General features: G+C 40.2%; 1 protein-coding gene across 1 annotated transcript in view; it reads right to left on the bottom strand.

The window, feature by feature from the left end:
• The window catches only part of astn1 (astrotactin 1), a 2762425-nt gene that overhangs the window by 169542 nt on the left and 2574773 nt on the right, over window positions 1–18110 (bottom strand). The window contains exons 19-20 of the mRNA XM_072274559.1: window positions 15831–15964; window positions 2803–2960 (exon numbers count right to left, since the gene is read on the bottom strand). Coding sequence (XP_072130660.1) covers window positions 2803–2960; window positions 15831–15964 — 292 coding nt within the window. The remainder of the gene's footprint in view (window positions 1–2802; window positions 2961–15830; window positions 15965–18110) is intronic.

The following is an 18110-nucleotide window of genomic DNA, read 5'->3' as shown; positions in this document are numbered from 1 at the left end:
CGCATACCTACTGAGATAACAAATGTACTTTGAATCCTTGGAGTCAGTATGATATTTTGTTGTGTCCTTGACTGAGATTGCTGAATGAATGCAATAAAGGAGACAAGATGGGAAGAATAAAACCCATAGGATGACTGTAAGTCAGTGATTGGTCTGTGAAACTCAGTGGGCTGAAGGTTTTCCTAATTTCTCTTTGACTTTAAACTTCCATAAACTGGGTTAGTGAAAATCTTATCCATCAATACTCAAGTGGCACTGCAATCTATTCCTATTCTAGCTTTTTCATCAAGTCATCTAACTATATTTTGAAAGATCTCAATGTATCTACTGTACCTCCACTACCAAGAATAGTAAATATCTGTCATTGCTACTAAATTATAAAAGCTTTCTCTAAATTCACATTCCTTTCTTCACTTTCCTCCTTTATTCCAAGCAATATTGTGATTTTATTCCATTTGTCCCTGTTCGATATTTTATATAGTTGATTATGTTCCAACTGTCTTTCTTTGGCGCTGATTCTATGCGTTAAAAATGGAGTGAGTCTATCCCGATTAATTTCATCCGAGATCTCCTATCAATGTGTGCTGGATGTGAACTAGGTTGAAATATAGCTTAGTCTCTGAAAGGGTTATAAATATTACAGAGCTGAGCCACGGGATAGCAGAAATCATTCTCTATTCACCCTGGGGAATCACTAATGACCAAATTAGAAATAATTAAAACTCACATTAAAGAAATGTCCAATTACTCATTAAAGCATAATCAATGCTAGTTATAATTTATTCTAGAAGCTTCTCCATTGAAGCTCAACTTCACCATGTGCAAAAAATGTCCTTAAAGAAATTACAATTGAAAATATTTCACCTTATTAACAAACAACCACTTTGTATTCTATTAAAATCATTACAGCTGATACCAGTTATCAGATGTCCAAATGCACAATAAAGATTGTTGAAGTCAGAATCAGTATCAGAATCAGGTTTATTATCACTGGCATGTGACAAGAAATTTGTTTTGCTTTAAGTCTCTTTAAAGGGAATACTGAGTTTGAAGAGAGAGAGGTAAGTTCAACTGAATAAAACCACTTTTTCACTCATACGTAAGGCAGCACAGAACAATTGAAGGTGGGCCATGAAGAATGCTGAACGAGAAGACAAAGGAATAAAGAAAGAAGAGAGGACTTCAAAAGAGGAGGAAAGGGACATCGATTCAGGGAAGACAGAGAACACAGACACTGGGGGACATCAGTACACAGGGAAGAGGGGGGCACTGGCACACAGATTTAAAGAAAATTATGGAAATAAATACAGAGAGTAAAAAAAACAGGTGGAGGTAAAGGAAAGAAGTGGAAAATGAAATCAAGAGGAGGAGAATAAAATACAAGTACAGGAACCAATGAAGAAAGAAAAACATGGAGGGAAAATAAAAAAGTGATAAAAAGGATCATATACAGGAAAGAATATCAGGTTTAAACAAAGAAAGACACAAGAAATCTGAGCAAAGGGCGAGGCAACATTCACATGAAGTAACTGCTTTCCTTCCTTTTTACTGATGTCAGAGTTTAATAGACAAGGCCTGGAGTAGAAGCTAATTTTCGCAATCAGACAATTAATCTCAACAGTGAACTTCAGGAGGTCACAGCCAAGTGATCAAGGGTGGTTACTTCACTGATTTCAATTCCAAATGGCCCTTGCTTGGGAGGATGTCAGTGACTGAGACCGGAAGTTTATCAGGTGGAAAATTGCATGTATAAGTTTGCATGTCACCACTCTAGTGGATCAGGCTACAGCATCCATAGGATACATGCTGAAACTAATTGGGTTATTTCCTTAACTTTCATTCCATTACTAGTTGTTCCAATGATTAACTACAACATCGGTTCTTAACTTTCAGCTTTGAAACATTACCTTTCCCCTCTCTACGAACACTGTTAAATCTGCTGTATAGTACCTCACCATTTATTTGTAGGTTCAGACATCCAATGTAAATCCTTCATGCAGTACCCCGATGCCTGCACTATGTGATCTTTCAAGATGTTTAAGCGTGACAATTCCAACATCCAACTATTGCATCAACAGTTGATTTAATTTCAGAGTTTCTCTCCTCATATGGATGCAGCTCACATCCACAGATGAAGGAGGAAGTAAAAGAAGAAGCAGAGCTAATTTCAATATATCTTCAATACTTGTAAAGCTAGCTGGTTTCTTCAAGGCGAGAGTCATCATTCATCAGAACTGGCCTGCTTTGGATCAATTCTCATTTAAACTTAACACCACTTAAACTTTGAGGCACAAGAGACAGTTTCCAAACATTAAGCAGAGGATAAAAGTCCATAGAGGATTTTTTAATGAAAATGAAAATTTTATCACTTTAGTTAAAAAAGACGATGAGTGAGAAGGTTGAATGATAAATGCACATAATCCTCTGCCTTTAATGTTACAAAACTGTTTTCATCTTGGCTATTTAACTCTTTCTTCAAAATATCAGAATTATCGATAAAACAGCTGTTCCTTCTCTTCCCTTCCATTGTATATATGAAGGGAAAGACAATATAATAGAATCAGGTAGTGTTGGATTTAATCTAACTCATGGGTGACAGGACTATTAAGGATGCTACCTATAAAAATAAGACATTCGCACATTAGTTGCCTGTTTCTCAGGCAAACACTTGTAATTCAAGCCATTCTTTCTCAAAGAATTTCATCCCACTCCACCTTCAGCTCTACTGGACAGTATACAAACTCATCCATGCTCTCTGTATTCCACCTCCTCTTTCTCAAGCGAAATTTGGGCCACACTCACCTGTCTCTACCTTAGACATTTCTGCTCGGTCCGTGATGGTGACCTTTTCCAAGCTGATGAGATAGTCTACAATCTTCACCCCAATCGCAGGCTCAGTATGGTCCCACTCTAAAACCACCAGTGAGCTGCTTGGCTCATGTGCAGGTGACAGCCTCAGACTGGAGAAAGAAAAGGAATATATTGAAATGTTACCAATGGAAATAGCTTTTAGGTACCAGCTAAAGATCTGGAATAAACTCCCATTGTTTTGTTGCTTCTGTACTATTGGCTTTCTGAAAAACCATGAACAGTTTATTAACTAGCCTTAATTTAAGAACATTTAAGGCTCTGAACACCATCAATATTTGAGACCTTCCCAAATTGATTGGTTATGCTGCAACTGTACAGGGTACTGGTGAGAGTCAGTTGTAAACATGACCTGTGCATGTGCACAGTTACGTTTCAATTAAATAAAAGCATGCATGCCGGAGATGGCTTTAACTGGTGGATTTACATTGCATCGAGAGAAATACGCATGTGTAGAAAACAGCGCCTGCGTAGACAACCGATCAATACATAATGCTAACGGGGGTAGAGGGGGGTAATTGCTCTAAAAGAAATAGATCCACATATTACATTCAATAAGCTCTGTGCCCATTATGTTTGGGTACTCACCCGTGCAATGTGGGTGCACTGAACTTCCTGTGAAGGTAATTCACAGCGAGGTTACATCAGGCCGCAGTAACATTTCATTCTGCCTCAGAACTGACCTTCTGATGTTTATTTTATTATTGACGAAATTTTCACTGAAACCTAATGAAGAACTAATGCGTCCATCTCATAAATCAGAGTAATATTATTAACTAGTGAAGACCAATTAGTGAACACATTCCCCTCTTTATATATTGATACTGCTGAGCTGAACAGCCTGCTAAAGTGAGTGTTTTTCTCAACCAACTTGGAAACATGATTTGCTCTAAATAGCTGCGGGAGGTAAAACAAGAGTAATAACTGACGTGAGAGTCAGAGCTGAACTGAGAAATGATGACAGTGACCTTGTGGGCAATGTGATAATAGAAAAAGATAATGATGACCTAGAAGATAAGGATGTTAGATCAGTAACAGAAGATGGAAATGAGGTGAGAATAAAAGTAACTGGGAGCCTTCAGTTAAGAGGTGGATCAAAAATAGCATATTCTTGTCTTTAAAAAAGGAAGGACTGTATTGAAATATACACATTTATAAAGTTTTGAAACTATTTAGAAGTAAAACAAAATACTGCAAGGATTAGGGAAAAAAGTAATGAAGAAATTTTAAAAAGGCAACAGAAATGTGATGAGTGTAACAGATAACACAAAATAGTAAGGTCCTTTTTACATATTTTGATGTTACAGAATAGTAAAATAAAATGAACTTGAGCTGAAGGAAGAAATCTTATACTGAGGATATAATAGAGGTGCAAAGTGGTGGGCAAATTGTTGGAGAAGATCCTGAGAGGCAGGATTTATGAGCATTTGGAGAGACATAATCTGATTAGGGATAGTCAGCATGGCTCTGTGAAGGGCAGCTCGTGCCTTACAAGCCTGATTGAATTCTTTGAGGATGTAACAAAAGACAATGATGAAGGTAGAGCAGTGGGTGTAGTGTATATGGATTTCATAAGGCATTTGATAAGGTTCCCCATTCAAGGTCCATTCACAAAGTAAGGAAGCATGCGATCCAAGGAGACCTTGCTTTGTGGATCCAGAATTGGTTTGCCCACAAAAGGCAAATGGTGGTTGTAGGTGTTTCGTATTCTGCATGGAGGTCAGTGACCAGTGGCGTTCCACAGGGATCTGTTCTGTGACCCCTTCTATTTGTGATTTTTATAAATGACTTGGACGAGGAAGTAGAAGGGTGGGTTAGTAAGTTTGCTGATGACACAAAAGTTGGGGGTGTTGTGGATAGTCTGGAGGGTTATCAAAGATTACAGCGAGACATCGGTAGGATGCAGAACTGGGCTGAGAAGTGGCAGATGGAGTTCAACCCAGATAAGTATGAAATTTTGGTAGGTCAAATTTGAAGATAGAATATAGTATTATTAATAAGACTCTTGGCAGTGTGGAGGATCAGAGAGATCTTGAGGTCCATATCCATAGGACACTCAAAGCTGCTACACAAGTTGACAGTGTTGTCAAGAAAGCGTATGGTGTGTTGGCACTCATCAACCGTGGGACTGAGTTCAAGAGCCGCGTAGTAATGTTACAGCTATACAGGACCTTGGTCAGACCGCACTTGGAGTACTGTGTTCAGTTCTGGTTACCTCATTACAGGAAAGATGTGGATACTATAGAAAGAGTGCAGAGGAGATTTACAAGGATGTTGCCTGGATTGAAGAAGGTGCCTTATGAAAACAGATTGAGTGAACTTGCCTTTTCTCCTTGAAGTGATGGAGGATGGGGGTTGACATGATAGAGTTGTATAAGATGATAAGAGGCATTGATCGTGTGGATAGCCAGAAGCTTTTTCCAAGAGCTGAAATGGCTAACATGAGGGCATAGTTTTAAGGTGCCTGGAAGAAGGTACAGAGGGGATGTCAGGGGTAAGTTCTTCAGACAGAGAGTTGTGGGTGTGTGGAATGCACTGCTGGTGACAGTGGTGGAGGCGGATACAATAGGGTCTTTTAAGAGCCTCTTAGCTAGTACATGGAGCTTAGAAAAATAGAGGGCTATGCAGTAGGGTAATTCTAGGCAGTTTTCAGAGTAGGTTACATGGTCAGTATAATATTGTGGGCTGAAGGGCCTGTAATGTGCTGTAAATTTCTATGTAACAAGATTTTGTTTTGGTGTCCACATTTTAAAATAATGCAAATGAGAATGCTAATTTTTTTTGCTCGGAGGAGAAATTGCAGGGAAAAAATAGTGCAGAAAATTAAAAAAAACAAGCTGGGAAATGTTGAGTTCTGGTGAAAAACATCTCCGGCTACTGAAGGAAGAGGAAATACACTAAAGGGTTTTCATGGGTTTTCCAGTTTTCCTTGAGATGACAGAAAGGAGAATTGGGAAAATAGCACTTCCATTTTGGGAAGGAGAGGAATTTGCATCAGGTTAACAACAGATCTCAGTGAATTTAGGCCTACTCTGAGAATCCAAGAAGCAAGAATAAATTGGTGAGCTTTTAATGATGGATGAGTTCATTAAAAATAGCAATTATATCTGACAGCCTGAAAGGTATGTCATTGAAGTGACAAACAGGTAGATAAAAGGAATACAGAAAATCTGCATGTAGATTTTAAGTTGGTATTAGATAAGGTCTCTCCCTAGGTAACTGTTATTTTATTTGGAGATATAGCATGGTAACAGGCCCTTTGAGCCCAGTGACCCTGCACCACACCATTGCATCCATCTAACCAACTAACCTACTGACCCATACATCTTGGGAATATGGGAGGAAGCAGGACCACCTGAAGGAAACCCATATGACCATAGGGAGAACATACAAACGCCTTACAGAATTGAACCTGAGTCGCTCCTGCAGTAACAGTGCTCTGCTAACTGCTATGCTACCATCCCACTGTCATGAGCTTTATAGTGTGAGGAAATGCAACAAAATGTTTCGAAGCATTTGATCACTAGTACAAGCCAGGGTCAAGTCTTGATATTTTATTCTTGGATGTGAAAATTGGCAGGAATGAATTGCATTGTTCGGATGGTTCAGTAGTGAATAAGTGATCATCCAGCCTCTGTGGTACCTTGGTGGTGGAACAATTAATATTCTGATGAGTAATCCAGAGGCCTGGACTATCAACCCAAAAATCTACATTCTAATCCCATCATCCCAGCATCCAGCATCATGGCACCTTAGAAGTATTATACAATTAGTCTTCAGATCAGAATCAGAAATAGGTTTAATATCACTGGCATATGTCATGAAATTTGTTGTTTTGTGGCAGCAGTGCATTGAAATATATACTAATTTTAAAAATTAACCATTACAATATGAAATATATTTTTAAATAATTTAAGTATAGTAAATTGTGCAAAAAGAGATTATAAAATATATTTAAAAATTGAGGTAGTGTACATGGGTTCATTGTCCAAAAGGGAAGAAGCTGTTCCTAAAACATTGAGCGGGTGTCTTCAGGGTCCTGAACCTCCTCCTTGAAGGTAGCGGTGAGAAGAGGGCATGTCCTGGGAAATGTGGGTCCTTAATGATGGATTCCGTCTTTTTGAGGTACCGCCATTTGAAGATGTCCGCAGTGCTAGGGAGGTTAGTGCCATGATGGTGCTGGCTATGTTCACATCTTCCTGCAGCTTTTCTAATCCCATGCAGTCACCCCTCCATACCAGATGATGATGCAGCATGACAGACTGCTCTCCATGATACATTTGTAGAAATTAGCGAGAGTCTTTCCTGTCATATCAGGTCTCCTCAAACTCCTAATGAAATATAGCTGCTGCTGTGCCTTCTTTGTAATTACACCAATATTTTGGGCCTAGGGTAGATCCTCAGAGATATTAAAACCCAAGATCATGAAAATGCTTATGCTTTCCACTGCTGATCCTTTCCTCAACTTCCCCTTCCTGAAGTCCACAATCAATTCCTTGGTCTTAGTTATGTTGAGTGCAAGGTTGTTGTTGTGACATCACTCAACTGCTAATCTACCTCACTCCTGTACACCTCCTCGTCACTGTCTGAAATGTTGCCAAAAATAGTTGGGTCATCAGCAAATTTACGGATGGTGAGTGTACTGAGTAGTTAGTAGGCTAAGCACACATCCTTGAGATGCACCAGTGTTGATCGTCAGTGAGGAAGAGAGGTTATTTCGGATTTGCACTGACTGTGGTCTCCTGATGAGGAAGTCAAGGATCTGGTTGCTGAGGGATGTAGAGAGGCCCAGGTTTTGGAGCTTATTGATTGGTATTGAGAGTATGGTGGTGTTGAATGCTGAGCTGTAATCAACAAATAGCAGCCTGACATAGGCATTGCTATTATCCAGGTTATCCAAGGACGAGTGGAGAGCCAATGAGATTGCATCCACTGTAAACATTGTGGTGATAGGCAGATTGCAGTGGGTAACAGTCCTTGCTTAGGCAGGGGTTGATTCTGACCATAACCAGCCTCTCAAAGTACTTCATCAAAGTTGATGTGAATGCAACTTGGCGAAAGTCGTTAAACCCTGCTCTTCTTGGGCACTGGTATGATTGTCGCCCTTTAGTATTGTTTGGAATTTGCAACAACATCTCTTCTTATTAATGAGGAGCATAAATTTGCAAGGTGTCTTTAAAAACCCACCAGGACAGTTATAAGACTATAAGACCATAAGATATAGGAGCTGAATTAAGCCATTTGGTCCATCAAGTCTACTCCACTATTTCATCATGGCTGATCCAATTTTCCTCTCAGCCCCAATCTCCTGGTTTCTCCCAGTATCCCTTCATGCCTTGACCAATCAAGAATTTACAAGAATTCATAAAGACTTGACCTACACAGCTGCCTGTGGCAACAAATTCCACAGGTTCACCACTCTATGGCTTAAGAAATTCCTCCTCATCTCCATTCTAAAAGGATGCCCTATCTGTTCTGAGGCTGTGTTCACTGATCCTAGGTCCTCCTATCATAGGAAACATCCTCTCCACATCTACTCTATCTAGACCTTACACCATTCGACGGTTTCAATTAGGTCACCTCTCATTCTTCTGAATTTTAAAGAACAGAGGCCCAGAGCTATCAAATGCTCCTCATATCACAAGTATTTAATTCAGGAATCATTTTTCATGAAACTCCTTTGAACCCTCTCCAATTTCAGCACATCCTTTCTAAGATAAGGGGCCCAAAACTGTTCACAATACTCCAAGTGCAGCCTCACCAGTGCTTCATAAAGCCTCAACATTAGCAAGGCATTTGATAAGGTACCCCATGCAAGGTTTATTGAGAAAGTAAGGAGGCATGGGATACAAGGGGACATTGCTTTGTGGATCCAGAACTGGCTTGCCCACAGAAGGCAAAGAGTGGTTGTAGACGTGTCATATTCTGCATGGAGGCCGGTGAGTCGGTGACCAGTGGTGTGCCTCAGGGATCTGTTCTGGGACCCTTACTCTTTGTGATTTTTATAAATGACCTGGATGAAGAAGTGGAGGGATGGGTTAGTAAGTTTGCTGATGACACAAAGGTTGGAGGAGTTGTGGATAGTATGGAGGGCTGTCAGATGTTACAAAGGGACACTGATAGGATGCAAAACTGGGCTGAGAAGTGGAAGATGGAGTTCAGCCCAGATAAGTGTGAGGTGGTTCATTTTGGTAGGTCAAATATGATGGCAGAATATAGTACTAATGGTAAGACTCTTGGCAGTGTGGAAGATCAGAGGGATCTTGGGGTCCGAGTCCATAGGACGCTCAAAGCTGCTACACAGGTTGACTCTGTGGTTAAGTAGACATACGGTGCATTGGCCTTCATCGATTGTGGGATTGAGTTTAAGAGCTGAGAGATTATGTTGCAGCTATATAGGACCCTGGTCAGACCCCACTTGGAGTACTGTGCTCAATTCCGGTCGCCTCACTACAGGAAGGATGTGTAAACCATTGAAAGGGTGCAGAGGAGATTTACAAGGATGTTGCCTGGATTGGGGGGCATGCCTTATGAGAATAGGTTGAGTGAACTCGGCCTTTTCTCCTTGGAGCGACGGAGGATGAGAGGTGACCTGACAGAGGTGTAAAAGGTAATGAGAGGCATTGATCATGTGGATAGTCAGAGGATTTTCCCCAGGGCTGAAATGGCTAGCATGAGAGGGGATAGTTTTAAGGTGCTTGGAAGTAGGTACAGAGGAGATGTCAGGAGTAAGTTTTTTTATGCAGAGAGTGGTGAGTGCGTGGAATAGGCTGCCAGCGGCAGTGGTGGAGGCGGAAACGATAGGGCCTTTTAAGAGACTCCTGGATGGTTACATGGAGCTTAGAAAATAGAGGGCTATGGGTAAAGTCTAGGTAGTTCTAAAGTAGGGACATGTTCAGCACAGCTTTGTGGGCCGAAGGGCCTGTATTGTGCTGTAGTTTCCATGTTTTCTATTACACCCTTGCTTTTATACACTAGTCCACTTGAAACGAATGCTAACACTGCATTTGCCTTCCTCACCACACACTCAACCTGCAAATTATCCTTTAGGAAATCCTGCACAAGGATTATGGTTTTTATTTGGGCAAAATGTGCACTGCATTGGAGTAACAATTTGATGTTGGACCAGATTCCACTGTATTTGTTGATGACACAAGAATTGGCATTTTTTTCAGGAAGATATAGAGGGCATCTTAAGGACAGGAATAGCCTTAAGGAAAGGTAGATAATGGTAACACACATAAAAGTTGCTGGTGAACGCAGCAGGCCAGGCAGCATCTCTAGGGAGAGGTGCAGTCGACATTTCAGGCCGAGACCCTTCGTCAGGTAGATAATGGTCATTATTTTGGATGGATGTAAGTTGTTAACATTTTGGAAAAGTAACAAATGAGATAAAATATTTAATAAAATAATATGAAAAGTATAACTGGATGAAGAGACCTGGGTTCAAATCTTAAGTCCCTTCCAATGAAATTTCAGTCACAGAAATGGCATTTTTGAAAGGTCAAATTGTCCTGGTTTTGTTTTATAAATGATTGGTTTATTTTTGTCACTTGTACTGAGACACAGTGAAAAGATTTTGTTTGCATGCCACCCACCCAGGCGGAACGTTCCATATCTAAGTACACTGAGGTAGTACCAAAGTGAGCGGGAGGGGGTGGGGGGAGGGAGGATGGGGGGGAATGCAGAATACATGTATAGTGTTAGACAAAGTGTGTGCAAGTTAATAAATATGAAGGTAAATCAAGAGTTTATTGTCTAAGAGGTCTTTTCAAATGCCTTATAACAGTGGGACAGATGCTTTTTTTTGCATTGCATGTGTTTCGTTATGTCAAAAAGGAATGGATTGCCTGTTTTTCTGAAACAATAGTTGACACTAGCAAAACATATATTAATTAATTTAAATACTTCTCCCCCATCTGATGATGCACTTGGTACAATTGTAGTTTCGAAATCAGTCACCACTATTCAAGATAGTGATACATTTCCGTACAGATATGCACCCTGACACAGACACACATTAAAGAAAAATCAAATCAAGAAAGCAAACTCATTTGATAGTAAATAAACTTTGAGTAATTGAAGCAAGGATATATTTCTGAAACTTTTTAACCCATTATTTTCTAATCTTTCCACGTGTATTCAATTCATATTTAACCTCAGAGATTTTTGTTCTGTTAAGCATCATTGGTACTGATTTACATTTCTATACAAACCCCAATTAACAAATGTGTTCTATTTCTAGCAATACCCAAAAGTCGATTCCTTCCATAAGTTAAAAAATACACAAAAATCATTTGATGTCATAACCACCCCTACACAGTATCAAAACACATGGCAGCAAAGCCACAGAGGACTGATATGAAATAACAATTACTAAAATTGGAGGGAGAGAGGAAACCAACTCATCTTTTCATAGATAAATGGATGTTCATATGCCAGACTTTTGGATTCAATACTATGGGTGCTTGTTCTTACGCATGGTGTCCATAATTCCGATGTTCTCAATGGGATGTACAGATACCCAGGAGGTCCATACAATGATAACATTAATTTTAAAAGTCGTTTTGAAATGGCCGAATTGGAATATACATTATATTTTCTCTTCCTCACCTCACTCTTCCCTACCCCTTCTCAATCCCATTCTATTCTCTTCTTCTAAAGTTTGAAGTGATTGTAATAGTCCAACAGATCTCGCGTAATGTGTTAGCCTAGTAAAGGTTAGTGCTTTGGTTTTCCCTGAGTGGAACAGACAGGTGAAGCTGCCTTTGTCTGGACCCGATTTCCTTATTACATGTTCCTCTTACTGAACCTGTACTCCAAACTAATTTTCCTTTCAGCACCTTCATAAGCGAAGGATGTTTTCAATATTATAACAATTGCGTCAGGTGTGATGGCAGACTTAATCTAGGAATTTACTCAGTTGTGCAGTCAGACCTGTGCAATGCATCATATTGACTGATTTCGTGAAACACATAGTATACTGTATGCTCAAGTAACTCCCACCTATTTTGCAGCATCCAGGATTGGAAGGAATACATTCAAAACACCAACAAGCAATCTCTAGTTTGCCTTATTGCATCCTCCTCCAGAGGAGTCTGAAGAAGGAGGCAAAGGATAGAGGCAAAAAGTGCTACAGATTCCGGAAGCACTGGAGGAATTCACTAGGCCAGATACAGTACTGTGTAAACGTCTTGGGCAACTCAGTTATATTTATATGTCTGTGTGTACCTAAGACTTTTGCACGGTACTGCAGCAACTACGAAGATAAATGGAGGGGTGGACATTTCGGGTTGAGACCCTTAATGATTGGTCAGAATGAGTTAGAATTTAGAGGGCAGAAAAGAAGACTGGCCTCAAAAGTATCAACAAATCTAAACGCTCTCTAATGTTTGATTAAACCATTTAGTTTGTGGGTAATGTCAATTTACCCTCAAATTTCAGGCCATGTTAGCAGATGAACAAAACAATCATATTCTTTTCTGAATAGTCTTTGTTTGAGTGGTCATTATTATTTCAACAAAGAAATATTAAGTGGTTCCAAGATTGCACTGAGCTGATATTAGTGGAACAAAATGACTTTGTGGTACTGCTTTCGTTTCAATTACTGTCAGTCCATAAATCAGAAGAAGCCATTACAGATTGACTCGTAGCACTTAGTGTGATTAATACAGTCACATAACTGGAAAGTACATAAAATATTGAAATGCAATCTTCCAGAGATCATTACTGTTAAAATACCAGGCAATACAATAACCCTGCTCAAGAGATAAAACTGTCACAGATGTACACTGTCAGGTATGTTGATCCTGGAAATGGGGAAAATTCGTAGTGTTCAGGCATCCATCCTATGACCAAACTACTTGAGAGCTGGACAACCCTTGAGCAAGAAACAGTGCTTCTGATGTCATCACCTCAGTTAATTTGAATGTAATCATTCCCCTGGCCATTGGTTGTACGTCAGTGGGACATTACCAGGCATGGTTCATCACTGTCAGCAGGGGAGGAGGGTGCAGGAGAGAAAGGTTAATCACTGGGGGAGGGGCTGAAGGAAGGGACATTACAGTGTCCACCAGTGTGCACACACTTTACTTGTCTCTACCAATCCATGTGATAGAAAATCCCACTTCCTTGTCACAGCCTTGACTAAATACACATTTTCTTATAAGTTTTCTATTTGTATTCCCTGACACACGATGACATTTTCCAAACACTCCATCCCCAGTAAATTGCATTATAATTTCAAAGTCATCTTATCCTTCATTTTTCTGTGGGAAAGGTACCCCTTCCTAATTTGTTGTCCACTGGACTGTCGGGCTGTCATTGTCACTGGTTCAGTTACCTATGAGGGGGTCATTTACCTCTCTGTTATCCATGACACTCAATGGGATTTCTCCTTCTATCCAATGCTGAAGGTATGTTTCAGTTTCCCTAGTTCGTCCTCTCCTAAATCACTTCTACATTCTCTTCGGTATTTCTGCTTCATCTTAGCTTTACTTTAAGACATTTTTTGGCTTAGCTTTAAGCCTTAGCTACAACTAGGTCCCAGCTCCCTATGTCCCCAAACAAATACTTTCATTTATCCATACATCTAAGTAAATGAAGAGCTAGTCTGTGCACTGAGCACAAAAAAAGTATCTTCTTGAGTTCGTTTCACTGGATTTTATCCATGTGTACCCTCCTTGATTTCTTCAAGCAAAAGAATAACATTGCCATAAACTTAAGGTAGCCTTTAATGTCCAAACAAATTTAATAAACACCAGAAAAGTGCTAGTATATAATATTACTTTAAATAGTTGCTAAGGTTGGCTAAACTGAAAATAGTGGCTTGCTAATACAATGTGAAGCTGGAAATAAATTCCCATGTAGTAATTCTTTACTTGTTCCCATTGCTTGCTGAAGTTAACTGGCTTGATTAGATATATTTTTGTAAGTTATGAACTCCCCAATTGAACACGATGTCAATAAATACCCCCAAGGCCAGGAGTAAGCAGATTCAAATAACTCTGTTTATTTTCTTGTTGAAGCTAGTCATCAATTTGAACAAATCCCCTTAGATGCTTGTGCTCATTTGAATGTTCATTCATCAGAATTGGGCGCAGACAAGCTAAATGAAATCTGCTATAGCAGGGGATCCCAACCTGGGGTTCATGGAGGGTTGGGAACCCCTGTGTTATAGTCATCAAATTAAGGAAGACTTAATGAGGGAAATCTTGTAGGCAAAATCAGAGAAATAAACTACATAAATTATATGATAAATATTTGGCAGTGTTTTCATTTCAGTCAATAAACTTCCCTGTATTAGCTTGAGTTCTTCCCGGAACTTGCTTCCCATAACCAGTCAGCGCCTCGTCCAGCATCAGTTCCAACCTTTCCACATCTTTTTCCTGTATCATTCTGGTCCTGGTCTACTTGAACTTTACATTCACAATACCTCAATCCTGAGGTCTTCACCACTGCATTAAATCATTTAGCAACTTAATCTGAATTCTGTTATTGCTTACCCTTGTATGATCTGTATGAACGGCATGCAAAAGAATTATTATACCTTGATACATGTGACAATAATAAAGCATTTGACCAATTTCACCTCATCCTGCTTCCAATTCTCCAACTGAGTTCATCCAGCATATTGTTTATAGCCCTACTTTCCCACCTTTTTGCAATGCTCTATCTCTCCCCACACACCTCTGACTCTCATCTTTTGTGCAATTGTCAAAACCAATTTCACAATTAGTGAGAAAACCTATGGCCGCTATGATCCTATTCTCCAAAATTTCATTCCAAAAAATTTTGAACTTTTCAAAATTCTCTGTCTTCCTCATAGGCACTTGGTGCCTCTTTACTAATAGATGCTGGTTTTCCATATATTTTGAGACATTGTTTTGATAACAAGAGTAACATGAGTAATTCCCCATACACCTAAGTCTTGTTTTCATTGTTGTCAACACACCATCCCTTTCCCTTCCTCTCACTGCTTACTCTTCTAGCTCTCCTTGTGTTGCTGAGCTGCATTTAATGCCCCCCTGTCTTCTGAGTCTCTGCAGTTTCCCACCTTCTCTGGGACTGCAACTGTCCTGACACTGCTCTGACTCATGCACAACCAGCCTCACCCCACCCCTGCTCCTTCAGTGCTGCCAAAGAGTTAAACCAGCTGCTCTAATTCCTTGTGTTTTCAGAACACGCTGAGCAAGGCTTTGGGTCTGCATGTTCTCCAACTCACCAAGGCACTCATCTAAAGCACCACATCATCAGTTTTAGCCCTCTGCACCACTGGCATGCATTTTAAATTGCCAGATGCTGGTGTAACACTAACTAAATCCTGATTGTTGCTATATTAAATACAGGAAGTTAGTATCAGCAGAACTGCAGTGTTTCATTCCAGTTGTCTCTAATATAAGTAAATAATTAATATTTCTTCCATAACTGCAGTTCGGTTCAGTTCAAAGTTTAATTATGATTCAACCATACAAGAATATAGTTAAAGGATCCTGTGTTCCTCTTGGGCCAAAGGTGCAAAACAATCTCCCAACAGCACACAGCACACTGCGCATAGCACAAACAACACATCTGGTTATGATAGCAGAATTAAATATAAGAAATAAATAATAAAGCCCAGGTCCCTAAGTGGCATAGCCTGTAGATTGTTGGAAAGTTGTCCTGATCCCACTTGTTCTTCCACCAAGCAAACATGGGGAACAGCACCGACGAGGGGCTCCCCACCCCGGTACGGATACCAGTGTGCCTACACCGGCCCCTGATCGCTCCCACATCGTCTCCCTTAAGTGGCTGCAAATCTGCTCCATGGCATTAACTTGTAAAGAGACGCCCATCTTCCTTGCTTTACACTTTAGCATAAGACTACAGTTTACATTGCACATTTAATAAAGTGAATTAAACACAGGAAACTATTGGAATGTGCACAGACTTCACATAAAAGCTATTAAAGAATAGATACTCACGTCGGCTGAGGCAGAGGAGCACAGTTTGGTAGGCCATCAACACTGAAGGTTGTAGAGTCACATCTACACCAGTCATCAATGACATCACCGCCTCCTGAGCACCAGAGTAGGCTCAACATTGCTTCAAAGATTGCCTAAGAGGATAAGATTATGTTAGACACTGTGCAGTGCATGGTCCATAAACAGAACTTAGAATAGTACAGCATTGGACAGGCTATTTAGCACACAATGTAATGCTGATCTTAATGCCAATTTATACTAAATGCATTCCTCCTACATATCATTCATATTCTCCATTCCGTTCATATCCATGCATCCATCTAAAACCTTCTTAAATGCCACCAAACTACCTACTTTCACTACTATCCTTGGTAACTTATTCCTGGCACCTACCACTCTCTCAGTAAAAAAAAACCTGCCACTCACATCACCTTTAACTTCCCCCTCCCCCCACCTTAAAAGCATGGGTGTTCACCAATATCTTGTTTCGACAATCTGAGGTACCCACTTGGTTCAGAGCAGGCTTCAATTATACTGGTGTCCAAGAAGAATGCTGGAACCTGCCTCAATGACTGTCATCCAGTAGCACTTACGTCCACTGTGATGAAGTACTTGGAGAATTTGGTGATGAAACATACCAACTCCTGCCTGAGAAGCTACTTGGATGCACTCCACTTTGCCTAACTTCACAACAGGTCCACAGCAGATGCCATTTCATTGGCTTTTCATTCAAGCCTGGAACATCTGAATTACTAAGATGCATACATCAGGATGCTCTTTATTAATTACTGCTTGGCTTTTGATACATCATCCCCTCAAAACTAATCAATAAGCTCCTAGACCTTGGCCGCAAAAATTCCTTGTGCAACTGGATCCTTGATTTCCTCACTTGCAGATTGGCCACAACATCTTCTCCACACATTATACTTATGATAAGGCTAAGCACAGCTCCAATGCAATATTTAAATTTGCTGACAACACCACTGTCATAGGCCAAATCAATGGTGGTGACAGATCAGCATATGGGAGGAAGATTGAAAATCTGGATGAATGGTGCCACAACAACATCTCATACAATGTCAGTAAGACTTAGGAGCTGATTATTGACTTCAGGAGAAGGAAACCAGAGGTCCATGAGCCAATCCTCATTGGGGGAATCAGAGGTGAAGAGAGTCAGCAACTTTAAATTCCTTGGTGTTATCATTTCAGAGGATTTGCCCTGGGTCCAGCATGTAAGTACAATTATGAAGAAATCATGCCAGTGCCACTACTTCCTTAGAAGTTTGCGAAAATTTGGTATGTCATCTAAAGCTTTGATATACTTCATAATGTGTGGTGGAGAATATATTGACTGGCTGTATTATGGCCTGGTATGGAAACATCAACACCCTTGAACGGAAAATCTTATAATAAGTGGTGGCCCAGTCTATCATGGCTAAATATTTCCTTATCATTGAGTGCATCTACAAAAAAAGCCATCATAGGAAAGCAGCATTCATCATCAAGGACCCCTACCACAGAGGTCATGCTCTCTTCTTGTTGCTGCCATCAGGAATAATATAGAAGACCCTCAAAGCTCACACCACCAAGTTCAGGAACAGTTATTATCCCTCAACTATTAGGCTCTTGAACCAGAGGGGATAACTTAACTTGCCCTATCATTGACCTGTTCCCAGAACCTATAGACTCACTTTCAAGGACTCTTGATCTCATATTCCTAACATTTATTGCTCATTTACTTATTATTATTATATCTACACCAATTGTTGCTTTTGCACACTGATTGTTTGTCTGTCCTGTTGGGTGCAGTCTTTCATTGATCCTCTTGTGTTTCTTGGATTTACTATGTATGCCTGCAAGAAAATACGCCTCAGGGCTGTGTATGGTGACATATAAGTACTTTGATAATAAACCAGCTGTGAAGTGATCTGAAAAATGGCAAATGGAATTTAAAGCAGACAAGTGTAAGGTGATTCCGGGGACCAACCAAGGTAGGTCTTACATGGTGGATGGTAGGGCACTGAGGAGAGCGGAAGAATAAGTGGATCTGGGAATACAGGTCTATAATTCCTTGAAAGTGGCGTCACAGGTAGATAGAGTCATAAAGAAAGCTTTTGGCATATAGCCTTCATAAATCAGTGTATTGAGTACTGGAACACAAATGCTGGAGGAACTCAGCAGGCCTGGTAGCACCTAGGGAAAGAGTATAGTCGACATACAGGAGTTGGGATGTTATGCTGAAATTGTACAAGACATTGGTGAGGCCTAATCTGGAGTACT

This window comes from Mobula birostris, chromosome 12 (genome assembly GCF_030028105.1).
Source record: "Mobula birostris isolate sMobBir1 chromosome 12, sMobBir1.hap1, whole genome shotgun sequence".
In the NCBI taxonomy this organism is placed as follows: domain Eukaryota; kingdom Metazoa; phylum Chordata; class Chondrichthyes; order Myliobatiformes; family Myliobatidae; genus Mobula; species Mobula birostris.
Note: the sequence above shows the minus strand (reverse complement) of the source record. Positions and strands in the feature narration are given on the sequence as shown.